Source organism: Psammomys obesus, unplaced genomic scaffold (assembly GCF_907164565.1).
Source record: "Psammomys obesus unplaced genomic scaffold, mPsaObe1.curated_primary_1811, whole genome shotgun sequence".
Taxonomy (NCBI): domain Eukaryota; kingdom Metazoa; phylum Chordata; class Mammalia; order Rodentia; family Muridae; genus Psammomys; species Psammomys obesus.
This window is the reverse complement of record NW_026590598.1, coordinates 797,725-812,471: the sequence shown is the minus strand read 5'-3', so window position 1 is coordinate 812,471 and position 14,747 is coordinate 797,725. Positions and strand designations below refer to the sequence as shown.

At 52.2% G+C, this 14,747-nt stretch overlaps 1 protein-coding gene across 2 annotated transcripts in view; it reads left to right on the top strand.

Annotated features, from left to right (window-relative positions):
- The first annotated feature begins 152 nt into the window (after positions 1 to 152).
- Grid1 (glutamate ionotropic receptor delta type subunit 1) overlaps positions 153 to 14,747 on the top strand; it is a 735,469-nt gene continuing 720,874 nt past the window's right edge. For both annotated transcript variants that reach the window (XM_055607998.1, XM_055607999.1), the window contains exons 1-2: positions 153 to 346; positions 2,549 to 2,704. In XM_055607998.1, coding sequence (XP_055463973.1) covers positions 268 to 346; positions 2,549 to 2,704 — 235 coding nt within the window. In that variant the 5' untranslated portion in view covers positions 153 to 267. The remainder of the gene's footprint in view (positions 347 to 2,548; positions 2,705 to 14,747) is intronic.

Genomic DNA, 14,747 nt, shown 5'->3' with positions numbered 1-14,747 from the left:
ACCCCGCCGCGCCGGCCTGGGCTGGGGCTGCGAGCGCCGCGGCAACCGCAACCAGAGCCGGCGCGGGAGCCCGGGCGCGCGGGGCTGGGCTGGGCTGGGCTGGGGCGGGCGCAGGGCGCAGGGGCGGGAGCGCGGGGGAAGACGCACGGGCGGGCTCGGCTCTCCCGGGGAGCGGCCCGGGACTGCACCGGGACCGGCGCCTCCCCGCTCCGCGCTGCCCTCGGCCTCGCCCCGGGCCCGGGCGGATGAGCCGCGCGCCCGGGGGACATGGAAGCGCTGACGCTGTGGCTTCTTCCCTGGATCTGTCAGTGCGTTACGGTGCGGGCCGACTCCATCATTCACATCGGTGAGCTCGGAGGGCGGACGGGCCGAGGCTGGGCGCGGGGGGGGGGGGGACCCCAGTAGAGCCGCTGATGCGAGGCGTCCAAACTTGGCGGCTCCCCGGGCCGAGGGGGCTCGGCAGGCGGTGTTCCCCCGAAGGCCCGCGCCGCCCCGCGGAGGAGCCGTGCCCCGGCCGTTCGGCACTCCTGCGGGCTCCTCGCTGCTCCCCGAGGCTCCTGTCAGTGCGCGGGGCCCCGCGGCCTCTGCCGACACTTAGGGCCGCGGCTGCGGGGGATCCGGGGATGGACGCTCGCTCGTGGAGACGCTCGCGTGCCCCTGGCCGAGCCGTCGGCGGCGGGCTGGGCCCTTCGGCACCGCCTGAGCACCGGGGCCCGGGGCGCACAGGGCTGGGGGCTGGCTAAGTTAGCGGGGCAAGATCAAAGAGGCCGAAGCGGAGCCGTGTGTGACCGTGGCTGGGTGCTGTCAGCGTGCCAGCCTGTATGCACCTGGCATGGTGTTGGTGGCACTGCGAGAGGGCGTTGGGGCGTGTGGGGCTGTCTGAGCGTAGTGCGACTGTGGCGCCCTGTCAGCCTGTTAGAGCGGACGCCGTGCTTGCCCGGTTCCCCGGTGTGTGTCTGTGTAGCTCTCGGTGTGGGTGTGTATGTGGTTGTGGCAACTGCAGCCCGATCCTGGACAGTCCTGGAGTTTCTGGCTGATCCAAGTCTTGGGGCCAGCGTGCAGTCTGGGTGGTAGGGGCGGAGGGAAGGAGCGTGGGCAGTGGGATTGGGGGCGCTGAGCAGGAAGAGGCGGATGGAGAGGGAGAAGGTGAAAAGCAGAGGAAGGGGTGACCGGAGGAAGACCGTGGTAGGGAGTTCGGGGCAGGAGGGCTGGGATCTGGAGAAGTTGGACCCTGTTGGGGGACTGGCGGCGGTCGCTCTGGGGGAGCCCCTCCGCAGTCGCCTTTCCGGAAGTTGGGAAAGACCAGAGAACACCGACAAACTGGGGGTTGGGAAGTGTGAAAAAACGTGGCTGATGTTACCCGCTGGGCAGGAGAAGGGGTGGCGAGGGACCGAGTCTCCGACTCCAAGGGCTGCAGCTCCCCTCCGGGGCCGGGCGGGTTTCCAAACCTGCTTCCCGCCCAGGAGCCGGCTTGGGTCTCGCGGTCAGCACTGCGGCTCCAGTGTAGGGAGAAATTCGGGAGTCCTTTTCCTACCTAGCTCTCGGCTCCAGGGTAAAAATTAGAGGGTCAAGCAATAGGACCTTGGCGACCCTTGGCACTTGACAAGGGGGCTGCGGGTGAGGACCCCGGAGCGGCTGTCTAACGGATCTCCGCTGTAAGGGCAGCGTCAGCGAAGCAGTGCAACGCGCGAAAGCATCAGGTCAGCCAGAGTACTGGAGGAGCTGGCCGTGCTTCTAGAAGGACCCTTCGAGAGTGGCTCCTTCTGGGACTCCCAACCTTGCTAAACCAGAATGTCTGGGGGTTTAGGATACAGCCCCACCCCCTCCATACACACAGGAAGAGGAAGTGAGGGACAAAGAGCAGAGGCACCTTGCAGCCTCTTGGCCATACAAGATGCTGGCTATGAATGCCTTATGCCTAAAGGGGGGGAAAAAGCCTTGGTTTTGGAGAGCCAGCTGTGGACTGATGTCTCACTTCTGCGTTGAGCAGGGAATACAGAGGAAAAGGGGAGGCACCACTCCATCCAGGGATTGGGATAGGGGACATTACCCTTTTGGAGAATTAACTCTGGCTCCTGGGCTGGGATTTATGGGACCCTGTCGGGTGCTTTTGAGCTGGAGGCCACCTCAGCTTCTTACTTCTTCTGTTTGGGGTGTAGCCTGGACATGTGGCTCTTTGATTATGAAACCCACGTGACCTGAAGGTAGCATGTGTCCCTCCAGGCAGCTGTGCACGCGTGTAGTGCGGGGAGGGGAGCGTATCCTGTTTGGATTATGGTGGGAGAGGTTTCAACTACCCAGTCAACACAGAATCCTGGACTGAGGCTGGTGGCTCATGCGTGTAGTCTCACTACTCGGGAAGGCTGAGGCAGGAGGAATCACCGTGAATTCAAGGCTAGCTAAGGCTACAGAAGGACAAAACCAAAACAAAAATCCTAGCTCAATCCACTTAGCACCTAGTGGTCCAGACAGTGACCTGACCCTAGGGCCCAATGAAGGTGGGAAGATCTCCTCTCCAGGTCTGGTCTTGACCCCTCTTCTTCCTCAGGTGCCATCTTCGAGGAGAACGCAGCCAAGGACGACAGGGTGTTCCAGTTGGCTGTATCGGACCTGAGCCTCAATGATGACATCCTGCAGAGTGAGAAGATCACTTACTCCATCAAGGTCATCGAGGCCAATAACCCGTTCCAGGCTGTGCAGGAAGGTGAGTGGCCACGGAGCCCATGCATGAGTCACTGGGCTGCAGTGAGGCCGCGCAGCAGTGGGTCCAGGCAGAGGGTTGCTACCCAGTTGGTTGTGCAGTCACCCAGTCGGCTGTTATGCCAGGCATGGTGGCCTGCCATCCCAGGCAGGCCTAGCAAGGTAGGGCCGCTTTCGCTAGGTCCTGTCTGGGGAAGTGGAAAGTCTCTATGCACCGCCAGCCAGCGGGTCTCCTGGCAGGACCGCGCAGCTTCTTTCCGGCCAGGTGAGCGCGCCTCTGCGCTCCACGCCGCGGAGCAGGCGTTTGGCTCAGGGCGGTCTTTGTTTCTCGCGTGTTTGTGGGTGGGTGTGTCTTCGTGTCGGGTTCTCATTGTCGCGTGCACCTCCCCAGAAGCCTCTTGTGGCCTGCTGCTCAGGGCTCGGGCTCGGGGCTCGGGGCTCGTTCTTTGCGCCGCGTCTGTCGCGCAGCCTGACTGGTGCTCGGGTGCACATCCGGTGGGTCCTTGCTGCTTCTGCCCCGTGAGTCCTCCTCGGCTTCTCTCTGCCTTTCTTCACTGTGTTTGGAGTCGCCGGTTTCTTTGCTGGTGCCGGGAGCGGACAGCCTAGCGGGCGTTGTCGCCTGGACCGGAGGTGGGCGCTGTTTGCTCAAGAAAAGAGCCTAGCGGGACTGTAATGGAAGGAAAACCCTGGCCGGCCAGGGCCGCGGTCTTTCCCCGGCAGCTGTCTCGCTTAGGGCTCGCAGACGCAGGGACAACAGGTGGGCAGCCGCCGAGGCTACCATCCTTTGCTGGCTTCCTATGGCGCCTGCCCGGGGCTGGACTTACGTAAGTGCAGGCAGCACACACATAAACGTAAAATAACGGGACCTGCCGCTTTCAGCGCTTTCAGCGTTGGCAGATGTCTGTGTCAGCTCTCCCCGCCTTTCCTCCTGTGCGTTCCCTGCACTCCCACTTGGCTGGCTACTCTTGAGGTGTCCCCTCTCCCATGTTGCTGATTCCTGGTCAAGGCCCTGACAGCTCAACCATATTCCTTTCCTCCTCCCCTTTATCTTGTTTACCACAGGGAGGCTCCCTTGTGGTGCTTCGTGCCCCAGAGTGCTGGAGTGCCAAGGATACAGGGGTACAACTGGAAGCATGGCATCTAGGGACTTCTCAGAAGTGCCAGGGCCACGGGGCAGGGAGGAAGCCAGCTGACTGGGAGCTCTGCGGTCAGTTTCTTTCTGGGCTTGCTGGGCCTAGGGTCTTTTTCCTGTGGCTTTGGGTTTTATGCTGCCTACCAGTGTCCTGGTACCTGTAAGGATGAGGCGAGTCAGTGATGGGACTGCAATCTTCATGCTGCGTGGAGGGCCTGTGAAGGCCTCCTGGTTTTCGGTACAGCAAAGGATGGAAAGGCAGCCAGCCGTTGGGGAGTGTCTGCCCGGTGTAAGGCTCAAAGGGTGAAGGATGTCTTAATGGCCCCCAAACTTCAGTCCCAAGTGCTGATTTATGGTGGTGGTGGTAAATGGGGCGAGGCTGGTGTTGTTTATTATGAGAACTGCCTTGGCTGGTGAGGTGGCTCAGTTGTCAGTGACGCTTTCCACTCTTGAGGAGGACCCCCGTTTGATTCCCGATACCCATACGGTATCTCATAGCTGCCTGTAACTTCAGTTCCAGAAGTGTACGACACCGCCTTCTGGCCTCCACTGGTACCTGCACAAATATGATGCACTTTCATACCATTCACATAAAATAATGGGAACTGCTGCCTCCAGCATTGGCAGGTGTCTGATGTCTTACGTCCTCGGAAATAGAGTCATGGGGGAGTACCTGTCCTTCTTGTGTGGCCGCATCCCACCATCTGCCTCCAGATGCCCTCTGCCCCCAGACGGCTGCTTGTTCTTGTTCTTCTTGTTCTCATGGTTCCTTGGGGCCTCCACCTGTGGCTCGCCTCTCTTATGGCGCTGACAACTCTGTATAGTGTAAGGCATCCTTTGTTCATTGATTTTGCTCCCGAATGAAGCAAAGCTATCTCCACCAGAAGTACCCCAGGGACTGACGGTGATGATCTGACACAGGGCTATAACCTGAGGCAGGGTGCACACACAGATGAAATGTGCAGCTGGGTCTCTGGAGAGGGCAGCTCTGTTAAAAGGAGCAACTGTCACACAGCCCTGGTTGATTCCTGCCTTTTTGGTGGGAAAAGTCCTAGTATTAGAGAGGTACCTTTAAAAAAAAAAGAGAGGGAGAGAGAGAAGCCCCAGGTCTGTGCTTTACTGTAACACTTAACTTTTGGGGACATTTTGAGGCAGGGTTATAGCTCAGGCTACTCTCTTGCTTTAGCCTCCCGAATGCTAGGATTATGGGCCTTACTTCATTATCATACTTGGCTTTCATATCTGGTTTTTAACTTGTCAACCAAGGAACAACTTAAACAACAAACGAAGTATAGCTGTGTGCCATTTGGCCTTCAAGCCTTAAATGCAGCTTTGTCCTGGCAATAGTGGCTCAAGCTAGGACCGTTAAAAAATCTTTTTTTTATGGTGTTTAGTTTCTTTATTTGTGTAACTGGAAAAATGTGCCAGTCTCCAAGGATGGCAAGTTGACAATCTTCAGAGGGTATGGGAGCATTTCTGCACATCTGGAATGAGGAATTAGATGCTGAGGGTTGGTGTTTCTAGGTAAAGAAGCACTGTCCTGGTGCTGTTGCTGGTCTGGTATGTGTTGGTTAGAGCTGGCACTTCAGCCTTGGGAGTGGCATGGGCTAGAATCCACCTTGTTATCCATCCATGACTTTGCATAGCTCCTGGTGCCTAGAAGGGAAGGGAGGAGCTATCCCTGGAGGCCCCTGGAAAAAGCAGAGCATTGCTTAGCAGCCTCTTTCCCTTTGCTTTGTGCTTGTGGAGCAAGTATTCAGCTCACTGGATCTCCTTTCTTGGCTGTGTTCTATGGGGTGCTTGTCTGCCCAGTAGCTGGCTCTAACTGGATGGCTAGCCCAGCCTTTTCTCCTGCGCTTGGATATTTACTGCAGAGGACATTTTTGGGGGATGGAGAGCAAGGGCATCCTGGAACTCAGTCTTTACCATAGAGAGGACAAGTGACCAGTGTGTCCCAAGCAAGGGGTCTGGGGTTGGAGTGATGCCTTGTTTTAGTTTGAGAGGCAGCACCATGACCCAGGGATGAGGGCCTGATTGCTGGGGTCCAAAGAAGTCAAGCAGAGAGCCAGCCCCACTCGTTGAATAACCTGAGGGAGCCTTGGCCTTGTGTTGAGCTTCTGCTTCTAGATCTGTTAAAAGGGCATAATTGTAGTAGCTGCCTCCTGGGACTATTGGGAGGATTAAATGAGATGAGACGTGTGTAAATCGCCTGCATAAGGCCTGAGGTTGGTGTTCGGCAAACACTAATTCCCCCTTATTCTCTGACCCAGCTATGACTTTTCCTCGTCTCTTAAGGCTGTTGATATTTTCAGCTACAGAGTTTCTTAAGCTAGTGACTTCCTTGAGAGAGGACCCTAAATGACCTTTTCATTTTCAGCTTTTACTCCCCCCCATTATAAATGGAATGCATGGCTACAATGAACACGTGTTACTTTGAAAATGTTAAGAAAGAAAGAGGCCAATGCATGCTCATTATATAAAACGTGGAAGGTGTGGAAAGCAGCAAGAAGCAGAACAAAATCCCCCTGAATCCTGCTGCATTACTGCATTATTTCCTTCGAGTCTTTTTTCTTCCATTGTATTTTATAAACGAAGAGGGCTCTCATCCTGTTCCATGCGCTATGTTATTGGCTCCTTTTTGAAACCTCCATGAACTAATTGTAAACATTGCTTCTAGCGCCTGCATGTGTTTTCCAATATACACGGTTTTCCTTCCTTCCTTCCTTCTTTCTTTTTTTAAAAAAGAAATGGCATCATTTATGGTGAGATATACATACTTAAGTATTTCTGAAGAAAACAAGAAACTCTGCTTAAACGTGCTGGCCTTAAACTATGATTTTTCTCAGGCTGGTCGTACAAACACCTTACAAACACTGTCTTTTAGGATAGTATGTAGAATATGTACTTTCTGAGGGTCTAAAATGACAAAAACAATAGCAACAGGACAGTTAAGGTTCTGAAATGTTGCATCTTTGATTGTTAAAGTTTGCATTAACAAGTATGAAAACGAGACAAATATGCTCTACGAGACAAATATGAGAAAAGATACTAATTTGTTGAAAAAGTCATACTGTTTTTCAGTGCCTGCTCAAGCAGAAGATTATGTAAATGCATAAAAGAACTGGCTGAACATGAGTCTCCTTTCACGAAATTATCTTTTACTGTGAGTAAAAGATGCAAGTTGTTGGATATGCTGTAGCTGTGTCTGTCACATCAAGAAAGTATAACGGCTCAAGGAAAAGGCAGAGGAAGGTACATGAGACAGTATTCTTTGGTTACCAGAAGCACAGGAGCATTTTAAAAAGATGAGGTAAGAGGGGCTGGGGATGTAGCTCAGTTGGTCGAGTGCTTGTCTCCCATGCACGGAGGCCTGGGCTTATCCCTCAGACCACACAAACCGCGTCTGGTGAAGTACGCCTGTAATGTGAGTGCTTCGTAGGTAGGGGCAGGAGGAGAAGTTCAAGCTTATGCTCAGCTACAAAGTGAGTTCAATACCCGCCTGGAATAAATGAGACCTTGTTTCAGAAAAGATAAGGTGTGTGGGGGGGGAGAAAAAGCAAAGAGTGGGGGTGTGGTAGAGTGCGCACCCACTGTGTGTGAAGCCCTGAGCCCGGCGCTTAACACCACATTAAAAACCTGAAAAAGCTAAAATTCTCCAAGTATAGTTTAATGTTGACAGAATAATGAATGTGATTAAAAAAAACATGTCAGAGACAGCCCCTGCTCCCCTTATTTGAGAGCCCATTTGGAGACTGAGCTGCCTTGGGCTAACTCTGTGCCAGGGGTCCAGGTTATCTCCATGAATGGTTCTTGGTTAGAATATCAGTCTCAGAAAAGACCCCTAGGCCCAGATTTTTTGTTCTGTTGCTCTCCTTGTGGAGCTCCAGACCCTTTCAGGCCTTTCTATCTCCCCCTTCTTTCATAACATTCCTTGCACTCTTCTCAAAGTTTGGCTATGAGCCTCAGCATCTGCCTTCATACACTGCTGGGCAGAGACTTTCAGAGGCCCTCTGTGGTAGGCTCCTGTCTTGTTCCTTATTTTCTCCCTCTTCTGATGTCTATCCCATTTGCCTTTCGGAATGAATATTGATCATCTTACCCAGGGTCCTCCTTCTCGCTTCGCTTCTTTAGGTGTACAGATTTTACTGTGATTACCCTATATCATATAATATCCACTTATAAGTGAGTATATACCATGTGTATCTTTCTGCTTCTGGGTTTCCTCTCTCAGGATGATCTTTTCTAGATCCCACCATTTGCCTGCAAGTTTCATGATTTCCTTGTTTTTAATGGCTGAGTAGTATTTCATTTTGTAAACGTACCACAATTTTTGTATCCATTCCTCATCTGAGGGAGCAGCCTGATGAGGCCACAGAGGAAGACTATGAAAGACAGTCCTGATGAGACCTGATAGGCTAGGGTCAGATGGAAGGGGAGGAAGACCTCCACTCTCAGTGGACTGAGGAAGGGGCATGGGAGGAGATGAGGGAGGGAGAGAGGAAGGGTGGGACTGGGAAGGAACAAGGGTGAGGCTACAGCTGGGATACAAAGTGAATAAATTGTAATAAATAAAAATTATATTAAAAAACAACAAGACAGGAAGCTTGTAGATAGCTGCTTCTGAAGGCTTGGCAAGCTTACCCTCCTCATCTCCCTGGTGGGCCCCTTGACCCTCACTTGCCACACTAGTGCTGAGTTCTGCTGGAGGATCTATTTCCCTGACCACAGGGTCCTCTTTTACTTCCACGTCTGACATCCCTGAGGGCATCTTCCTCAAGAGACTGCAGACATTGCCAGGGGCTCCGCGTGAGCGTGACATTCATACCATCAAGAAGGCCTCTCTAGGCTCCCTGCCACCATTGCAACACTTAGCTGTATCAGTTTTCTCTTGCAACAGAAACAGATTTTACCCTAAGTTTAGTTGGTTAAAACAGCATACTTTATCGTTTGACAACTCTGCAGGTCCCAAGCCTGAGTGGGCTCGCCAGGCTACTGTACAGGGGTTGGCATGGATGGTACCTTATAGGGGCCCTAGGACAGAATTGTGTTCTTGCCTTTTGACTTCCCCAAGGCTACTTCTTCCTCAGCTCTGGGCCCCATGATTCTTCTCCAAAACTCACAGCAGTGAGCCGGGTCCTTTTCTCATACTATTATCTGACCCCAGCTCACTCTAATAATCAAGAGTAAGATCGCTATTTTAAGGTAAGCTGACTTGAAAACTCAATTCTATCATTAGCCTCCATTCTCCGGTGCCACATGGCCAGCATAGTCCCAGTTCTGGAGATTAGGGAGGGCATAAGTGACTTTGTGAGCCGCTATTATGCAGCCTCAGTGTGCCCGCTGTGTCCAGAGCATGTTGACGGCCTCTACTTTCTTTCCTGGTCATTATGCTGACTTCTCGGCATGTCTCTAGTCTCATCCAGAGTGGCTGGGATAGTTTGGGATGCGTGGCTGGGTTCTCATTCCACAGAGATGTTCTGCAGGTATCACACTGTAGGCCTGTGGGGCCTCCACATCTTCACCTGTGCTCTGGGATGGCATGTGGTTCCTCGTCTGGGCCGCAAGGGCTGCTTGCGCACATGGAAGTGCAGAGCAGAAACCTCTGTTGGACGAGCCACACTGTTAGTGTGGGCTGCCACGCAGGCCCCAGCCTCTTCTTCTGCCCAGGAAGGCTCAGCCTCAGACTCTCATCTTCCCTATCTCTACCTAAAGTCCCCGCTGTTGCCAGTCTTGCTTTTGTTCCCTGGGCCTAGAGAGAGAGAGAGGCTTTTCCTGGCCTCTCAGCACTGTTGCCAGTGATACTTCAACTCCGAAGGGGTGTGCCAAGTCTGCAGGTGCACACGATTCCTTGTTAGAGTCTGGCTAGGTACCAGGAACCGTGTCATCCCTTCTCTGGATCCCCACAGACTTTCCTTCCAGGCGCCAGGCTTCTTCTGCAGTGACCCCTGGGAGCATTTCAGGGCATGTGCACACACAAACGTGCCAACGTACATGAGAACTCAGCGGCAAAATGCATACATGTGAGCCCATACCCTTTCTCATTTTTATAGGCTGTGTGCCCACCCCATCCATTTCCTCATGTTTTGGGGGTTTCTATCTTTTCCTGTTCTGCCCTCCACATTGGCATGTGGGGCTTACAGAGTAGCCAGCCAGAGGGCGTCTTATGCAGGATGTGGTAGAGTTTAGTGAGGTTCTCCATGCTGCCTCTGAACTGGTGTGTCTGTGTGTATGTGGATATCCTTCAACTCCCACAGTGACATTGGGGCTATTGCTCCAGGATCTTCTTGAGGCCTTCATGACCATCGTCAGTACTTATAGCCACGTCCTGTAGGCCCAGGCAGGGCAGAGAGACTGTTACAAATCTTGTAGTTGCGGAGTCAAGACCTTGTTCCTTCAGCTCTGTTGTCTTTTTTCTGAGTCATGTACCACTGTCATGGTTTGCCTGGTGCTTTTGAGGCCTGCTGGAGTCTGTAAGAAGTGGGGTCAAGCGGGAAATCTTCAGTGTTCGAGAGTGTACTCCCAAAGAGAAAACTGCTTCCTCTCTTCTTTCTCTCCTTTTCACTTCCCAGCCAGGAGGTGAGCAGTGTAGCTTCACCGTGTGTTCCTACCATGATGCACTGTGTCAACCCAGCTCAGAAAGCAACAGGCCAACTGCAGGCCCTAGTGAACCCCTCTGAGTCCTTACAAGCTGGTATGCCAGGCTTTTTGTCACAGTAACAAAGCTGGCCACCCAGTTCTCTAGAAAGTAGCATTGACTTGAAAGTTGAAATGCTGGATCTGGACTGCTTCTCAAACACTTCTGGTCCAATTTAAACACTTAGATATGACTTCTTCTGGATTTTATACCCTGGCCGTGCCTATGAGAGGCGGGGCTGTAGGAGGAGACAGGGAGATGGTGGTGGGAAGAGACGTAATTACAGCTGAATAAGAGGAGTGAGTTCAAGGGATCTGCTGCATAGGATGGGGAGTATAGTTAGTGGCGGCCCATCGTGTTCTTGGGAAAGGCCAAAGGTAGATAATAAGTGTTCTCATAATGACGCTTTTGCGCTATGCATTGTGTGATTAGCTATATTTAAACATTCCTCAGTGTATATGAAGACAACGACTACAGAGCCCGTGTGACAATAAAATAAAACCAAAACAGTCGTGCTCCAGGCGTGGCCACCAATGGGGCCACCAGCAGTACCGCCTGTTCCTGGACTTCCTGTGACCTCATCCCTCTGGCCTGCCTCCTTTTCAAACCCTGTTGTGATGTAATATAGAGACAATCAGTTTTAAGGGGGAAAAGATTGTTCTGGCTCACAGTTCACAGTCCGCTGTGGTGGTGAAGTCATAGTGTCAGGAGCTTGAGGGAGCTGGTCACATGGCAGGTGCCAGCAGGAGGGGGCTGCGGATGCATGCCTGCTCTCACACTCAGCCAGCTCTCGCACTCCTAAGCACAAGTCCCACCCACAGCTAAAAGGGATTTCTCCACATCAATTAGCAAAACCAATTCACCCCCTCACAGGCTTGCCCCAGGCCCATCTCCCAAGTGATTCCAGATTCTGTCAAGTTGACAACAATACTAACTAGCTGGTGACAGCCCTTCCTCTGGGGTGCTGGCCTCTCTGACAGCTTGTCAGTGTCCCATTCTCTGGGCTTTCCCTTTTCCATCTCTACACACTTTCCCATCTCAGAGGCTGTGGAAGGATCCGGGGCTCTCCCTGTGTCCTACTGGCTGTGAATGATCAGCAGGCCCTTTTCTACCTGTTTGTGGGCTGCTAGGTTCCTAGGGAGTGAAGCCCAGGATTGCCTGTCACTGGCCTTCTTGTCTTTCTTTAGCTACATTAAGGATACTGGCTCTGGCCAGTCCTGCCTTTTCAGTTTTCTGCCTTCACATTGTCTTTGCCAGAGCATCTAGGCAGCAGCAGGGCCACAAGGCCTGCACCTGTGCGCAGCTGTGCTCTGCCTGTCCCTTCTACTCTACCTGAGAACAGATAGTAGCCTGGGACACGGCAGGAGTCTCATGTGCTGTCAGGTGGGCTGAGGCTGCCATCGCTGCTCAGCTGTGAAACTGGCTGTTTACCTCAGTTTTCCTCACTGTCAACGAGGGGATGATGCAGAGGCCAGCCAAGGGTGGTTAGGAAATGCACTGAAAGCCTACGCTAGGGGCCAGGTGCTGGCTAGCTGCTGGCTAGAAAAAGGCAGTGTTACAGTTAGTGGTCCCTAAGGCAGCTCTAGGTCTTACTCAGTACTGTCCCTGTGAGCTGGTGCCCCTGCTTCATATCTGGTGGCTGAGGCCTGCATCTTGAAGTTTGAACTTCAGCCTCCTTGGGTGTCCCAGGAGAATAGGGAAGGAGGTCAGTGCTGACAGCATGGCTCCTATTGGAGGCTCCTATCTGTGCAGGCCTGGGTTCTGGGTGCTATGGCCTGTCATTGCATGGTGTTTCAATCTTGCTGCAGCCATGTTTGTCCAGAGAGCAGAGTGGCTGGTATGGGCCTGGCTGTCTCAGCCCCATAGGAGCCAGCTATAGACAGATAACACCTTGCTCTGTATGGTGATTGGAAGTAGGTCTGGATTCGAATCTTGACTATTATGCGTTGTATCTGAAAAGTACACTCCCACCCCCAGGTTCATACATGGGGCTTGGTTATCAGTGTGTAGTCTTTTGGGAAGTGACTGAATCCTAAGAGCTGTGCTCCTAAGTGTGGGTGGAGCCACTTTAGCATGGTGCTCGTGGGAGGTGGTGAGAGGTAGATGAGACTTAGTTGGATGAGATAGGTCATTGCCCATGTGCCCTGGAGAGCATAGTTCATCCGAAGTCTCTTTCTCTGCTTCCTGCCTTCGTTGAGATGAGCCACTTAGCTCTTCTACACAGTGCCTTCCAGGATGATCTTCCTTACCCTGGGAGAAACAGCCAAGTGACCATGGACTGAAACCTCTGAAATAATGAACTGAAGAAAATCTTTCTTCCTTCATCTTATTTATGGCAGGTGTTTGTCACAGCAATTAAGGCCGAAACATGAACTTAGACCAGTTGGCTTCCTGTTCTTGGAAAGGCTACTGCCCTCTCTTGGCCTCACATTCAGCATCTGGGAAGAAGGATCCCTCTCCCTGGCCTGCCTTCTGTTCTCAGCTTTCTGTGATGGCCTCCTGCTCATTGCAAAGGGTGACCCTTGGGTTTGGGACCACACACTTTATTCCATCTAGCCAGAAAAGGCTATATGCTGATGCCTCTCTGAGCTCTGAACTGAAAACTCTTAGAGACCAGGCCTGGGCCCTGGGCCTGGTATGTCTCAATGGTGCCTTGAAAAAAGAGTCTTTCTTTCTCTTTTGTAAGAATACAGTAGGAGTTGCCTGTTGACTAGTCAGGAGAAGGGCTCTTTCAGAACCCATTATGTTGACACCTTGATCTTGGGCTTTAAGCCTCTTGAGTTGCGAGGGAACATTTGTGCTGCTTAAGACATACAGTCTGTGGCATTTTGTGATAGCAGTAACAGCCATCCCTGCCCTCCCGTGGCCTTGGTGCCTGAACCTCTCAAATGAGCTGTTTGGTGCAGAATGGGTGATCTGTGTCCCTTAGGGTTAGGCAATGCACATTTCTGACCCAAGGTTGTTCTGAGGTTGTTTCCTTAGCACAGCCTTTCTAAAGACCGTTACTATGATCCTTGCGGGGTTTCTAGCTTGTATTATGTGCATATCTTTTGCTGACATACTTACTTGTCCCTGTCCCTCTTAGTACACAGTGGTCCTGATGTGCCTTGTCAAGGGACTTAACTTGGTAAGCCTCAGCTTTTTTCCTGAGAAATGGGGATAGAGGTACCTTTGTTAGTAGGTTGTCTTAAGAACCAAATGAAGAACTAACCACAGAGATCTAGTCTGTTCCTGTCACCGAGGAAAGACTAGCCATGTATCATCCTCCTGATGTCATCTGACCACAGAAGAGCGATGGGATGACTCCTGTTTTTTTGTATACTCAGCTGACACTGATGAAGCATGACCATTCCTGTTGTCATCTCTTGCTGTGCTGTGGCTGTGGTGTCTCTAAGTTTTCATGCCGTGGGACCTTTCCACAGGAAGGGAGATGCACCGGACACTTTCATTTGGGGTGTTTGCAGTTGGTCACTTATCACTAAGTGTGGACTGTACACTCACTACTCTAGAGCCCAATTAGTTTCAACCTTGGCTAACCCCATTCTTGCCTTCCAGAGCATTGGTTTTCCTCCCCAACCTCAAGCTAGCCCTCCAGGGACCCTCTGTTGTCTTCACTGGCCAAGGAAATGGAAATGCTCAGCAGGCTGTGTCTAGGCCCTGCTTCTGTGGTTTGACACTGAGCCACTGACCACAGCACCCACAGAACACAAGGTTGACCGGTAAGAGTTGGAAATATACCAAAAGCCAAGTCACACTGCAGCTGGTAGGGGTCTCAGCTGCTTCTGTTCTGTATGGTCTCACACACATGGAATCACAGGGTGTGATTCTGCAGGGCCTGGGGCTTCAATCACTTTTCCTGGACTGCAGACCCTCATTGACATTTCTAGGTAGCACATAGAGCCTATCCAAAATCTTACCAAAAAAGGGATGTAGTGGGCAGTGGGCTAGTGTAGTGGTTGGAATGAGAATGGCTCCCATGGGCTCATATGTTTGAGTACTTGGTCCCCAGCTAGTGGAACTGTTTGGGAAGGATTAGGGGGTGTGGTCTTGTTGGAGGAGGTGTGACACTGGGAATGGGCTTTGAGATTTCAAAAGCTTTTGCTGGTTCTAGTGAGCTTTCTCTGTCTCCTGCTTTTGGATCAAGATGTAAGCTCTCAGGTATGGCACTAGTGCCAGACCTCCCTGCCATGACTGTCATGGAATCTAACCTCTGGGACTATAAGCCCCAAATTAAATGCTTTCTTCTCTAAGTTGCCTTGGTTATGGTGTTTTATTACATCG